This window comes from Humulus lupulus, chromosome 8, assembly GCF_963169125.1.
Source record: "Humulus lupulus chromosome 8, drHumLupu1.1, whole genome shotgun sequence".
NCBI lineage: Eukaryota > Viridiplantae > Streptophyta > Magnoliopsida > Rosales > Cannabaceae > Humulus > Humulus lupulus.
The window spans coordinates 38830837-38834567 of record NC_084800.1 but is presented as its reverse complement, the minus strand read 5'-3'; the positions used below and the strand labels follow the sequence as shown (position 1 = coordinate 38834567).

At 34.5% G+C, this 3731-nt stretch overlaps 1 protein-coding gene across 1 annotated transcript; it reads left to right on the top strand.

The window, feature by feature from the left end:
• Positions 1–297: 297 nt before the first annotated feature.
• On the top strand, positions 298–2790 carry LOC133796890 (uncharacterized). The gene is made up of 2 exons (XM_062234581.1): positions 298–865; positions 2106–2790. The coding sequence occupies exons 1-2, from the start codon at positions 522–524 to the stop codon at positions 2512–2514; spliced, it is 753 nt and encodes a 250-aa protein (XP_062090565.1). The 5' UTR covers positions 298–521; the 3' UTR covers positions 2515–2790.
• Positions 2791–3731: the final 941 nt, after the last annotated feature.

The window sequence follows — 3731 nt, the reverse complement described above, 5'->3', positions numbered from 1 at the left end:
CAGTGTGCGGTTTGATAATTCCAAACTATAAATTATGATTTAGTGTGGTGAGGTGCGGCGTGGGCAGTTTGATGAATACTACTAATGAAAAGTGGCAAAATTATACACGTGACAGCTTTGATGAAAGACACCTGGCCTGTATCGTGGAGTAGCTCTACTCCGTTAGATATGACTGCAAAATCAACGGTTGTGATTGCGTACATACGCGAATGTGCATATGACCGTACAGTATATTCGACGTTTATTTGATTTTGTGTATGTTATATTTTCCTTTATGGTAGTATTTGATAATTGATATTTATCCCTTGTTCGTGTTCGTGTATAGACCGCCCAACCAATCATATAATTTCTGATAATTTCGATTATCCAAATCATAACTTGATATTATCCAAACCGATTTATCTCTTGCCGTCTTCCTTTTCTCGTCAGCCAAGAAACTCCCAGGAAAATCACAGCTTTCCATCCCATTTTCCCGAGATAAAAGAAAATGGCAGTTGTTCACTGAAAATCTCTAATTTCTTATGGCCCTTCTCGTCCCTTCGCCGGAAATTTCTAGGATTTTCTGCTACCCCAACCCTATCCCTACAAAGTTCAAAGGCACAAAAATCTTGACGACCAGTAAGAGGGTAGTCTCTAGGATCACAGTTTGTGCCAAAGTCAGGGAATTTGAGGTTAGGGTTTGGGAACGCGATCAGAATGTAAGTCTGTACGGACAGTTTTCGGCTCCTGTTAAGCAAGGTTCGAAGCCGAGCAAGGAAGAAGAAGAGAAGCAGAAGTACTATGTGAATATGGGCTATGCTATCCGCACGCTCAGAGAGGAATTTCCTGAGCTTTTCTACAGGGAGCTCAGCTTCGATATATACAGGTATCTTCTTTTTCTTAAAAGTTTTTCTTTTTGTGCTGTGATAAAGATGGAGTAGGAAGAGAATCATCGAGTACTATACTTTTTTGGGGTTTGTGGTAAGCAATTTATTGATTTCAAATTTGATGGATTTGGATTTGGCTTGATCTTCTGTTTGGTATTCAATTTATTGATTTTAAAATGAAAATTTTACATTGGGTGATGAAGCAAAGTAGAGAAGTGGAGGCTTAAGAAATGGGAGGTCAATGGCATTCCTTTGTTTCCTATGTCCTTTTCCATATGGAGGATTAAGTGATATTTTTCAGAATAATAGTGCAGTGCATATCTTTATTGTTGTAGCTCTATTCTATTATGTTGTTTTAGGAATGTAACTTATGTTATTTTGTATGGTAGCATTATAGCCTATCCTATTTTCAGTTCAAATCGAATGTAAAATGGCAGGATATTTAGAACTAGATAGATCTTGGCAACATGACCTCCTATACCCACTTATCTTTCGGGAGTATATTTATACATTTGTTCATGATCATGGCTTAAATGGAAATAGATCAAATTTGTTGGAAAATTTAGGTAATGACATAAATCTAGTTTACTAATTGTAAAACGTTTAATTTCTTGAATGTATCAACAAAATCATTTGATTATTTCCGCTAATGATTCGAACCAAAATCCAGTTTTTGGGTACAACAAGAATTTTTATTCTCCATTTATTAGCACCTGCCTTGATCATCAATTTTCCCATATTCAGCACTGTCATGTATGATGCATACACGTATTGAACATATAACTCTCTCCATTTAAGTTAACATAAGTTCTATTCATTTTGTTTGGCATGCCTCTTTGACACCTAGCAGTACTATGGGTTCTAGATAAGTTACAAATGGCAGGGCCCTCAGATTTTGTAATTGAGATGAAGAACCAGCATATTCATTCTTGTCGATGCATATTGATATTATCAGTTCCGAGTTTGTACCTAGGTGATGACTTTTTATATTATGAACTTAACAAGTGGCATAAATTATATACCCCTGGCTTTAGACCAATAAGGTTCTGTTGATATTTACGGTGATGGTAGGGTTCTCATCAACTTTACAAGCATTGCATTGCGAATGTTATTTGTTACAAGAGAATGACATCTGCTTAAATCTTTAAGGCTTGTGTTTCTTTTCCTTCTAGGAAATCCTGAATGTTAAATTTATTTTGATGAATGTCATCCTAATTTTTCACATTTATTTTTCTTTAGGGATGATATTGTGTTTAAAGATCCTCTCAATACTTTTATGGGCATTGAGAACTATAAGTCTATTTTCTGGGCACTGCGATTCCATGGAAAATTGTTTTTCAAGGCCTTGTGGGTTGACATCAGTAGTGTCTGGCAGCCCATGGAGAATGTTATAATGGTTCGCTGGACAGTTCATGGTATTCCACGAGTTCCATGGGAGAGTCGTGGTCGATTTGATGGCACCTCTGCATACAAGCTTGACAAGGAAGGAAAGATTTTTGAGCATCGCGTTCATAACATTGCTTTGAACTCACCTCCAAAGTTCAAGGTTCTGGGTGTGCAGGATTTGATCCAATCTCTTGGCTGCCCATCGACCCCAAAACCAACATTTTTTGAAAATTCATCCTCTTCATCATCGGAGGGTACTTAGTGTATTTAAAAGTGAAGTAAAATTTTGGTAATGTCGTGCCTGTGCCGTGGTTGGTTCTTAGCTTTGTGGGCTGGTATTGACCTGTTAAATGTCATTATCTTTCTCCATTTGTAGTTTCAACTAGGCAAAGGCCAGCAATATAGGCTGTATCCCTGTAAAATAACCTAGATCCTGGGTCTCAACTAAACAATTCTAAGATTACTGCTATACTGTATACACCTTGTATATTGTAATTTGTATAGTTGAAGATGAGTGCAAATTGTCAACTTCCGAAGACCCTTTTGGTACGTTATTTTCTGCAGAACAAACTGCAAAAGTGGCATAAGTAGAGCACTTAACAGATTCACCTCTCTCCCTCTCTTAAAAGATTCACACTTCTCTCATTCCTGATATTCTTAATAATCTCTTAGTATTACTATTAAAGTAAAAGATATTTTTCACTCAAAAAATACGTAAGTTCCAAAAATGCAACTATCTAATGAGGGAGGGTAATTTCATTCGCTTGCTTTTACGATCAAATCTTGCCATCATATTATCAATTCGCTTTATTGTACAATAGCCCAAAGCAGCAATAAAGGGAAGTTCAATTAATTAGAAAATGAACAGCAATACGTGCACGAAGAAGACGTATTCATAAGGACATTATAGGAGTTTGTAAGATTAAAAAAAATCACACTACTCTAAATTCTCATTAGTGCAAAATGACCTATAAGTGAATAAAAAATATATATTTTTCTATTCCATAACTTTATTATTAGTTAGCGTTCAATTATTCAACTTTTAAGTCATAAAAGATTGACAATTTAATATTTATTTTGCAAATATAAATATATTTAATTTAGGGTGTTGATATTTTGTATTTAAAGATGTCCAATACCAAAGTAGCACCATCTTATGATTAGTTAACGATAATTTATAATTTTTATTAAATTTAATTAGGTAGAATTCAATATTAAATTACATTTATAACAATAGATTGTTGACATTCTTCTTAAATTTATATATAAAGAATCGGACCAAAAAAAAATTATATATAAAATATGTACTTTATGAAACCGTATTTATTTGACTTCTTCAGAAAGAAATTTGAATTAATAAGGAAGCACGATGAGAATGGGGATTCGGGAAAATTTTATGGAAGTTAAATTTATTTGTGACCAAATATTTTTATTCATCTTACTGCTAGCAACAAAAGTTGAGTTCACACAATTACGGTG

Coding starts and splice junctions, on each gene's coding strand:
- LOC133796890 (XM_062234581.1), top strand. CDS start 522: ATGGCCCTTCTCGTCCCTTCGCCGGAAATTTCTAGGATTTTCTGCTAC. Junction 866..2,105: donor CTCAGCTTCGATATATACAG/GTATCTTCTTTT, acceptor ATTTTTCTTTAG/GGATGATATTGTGTTTAAAG.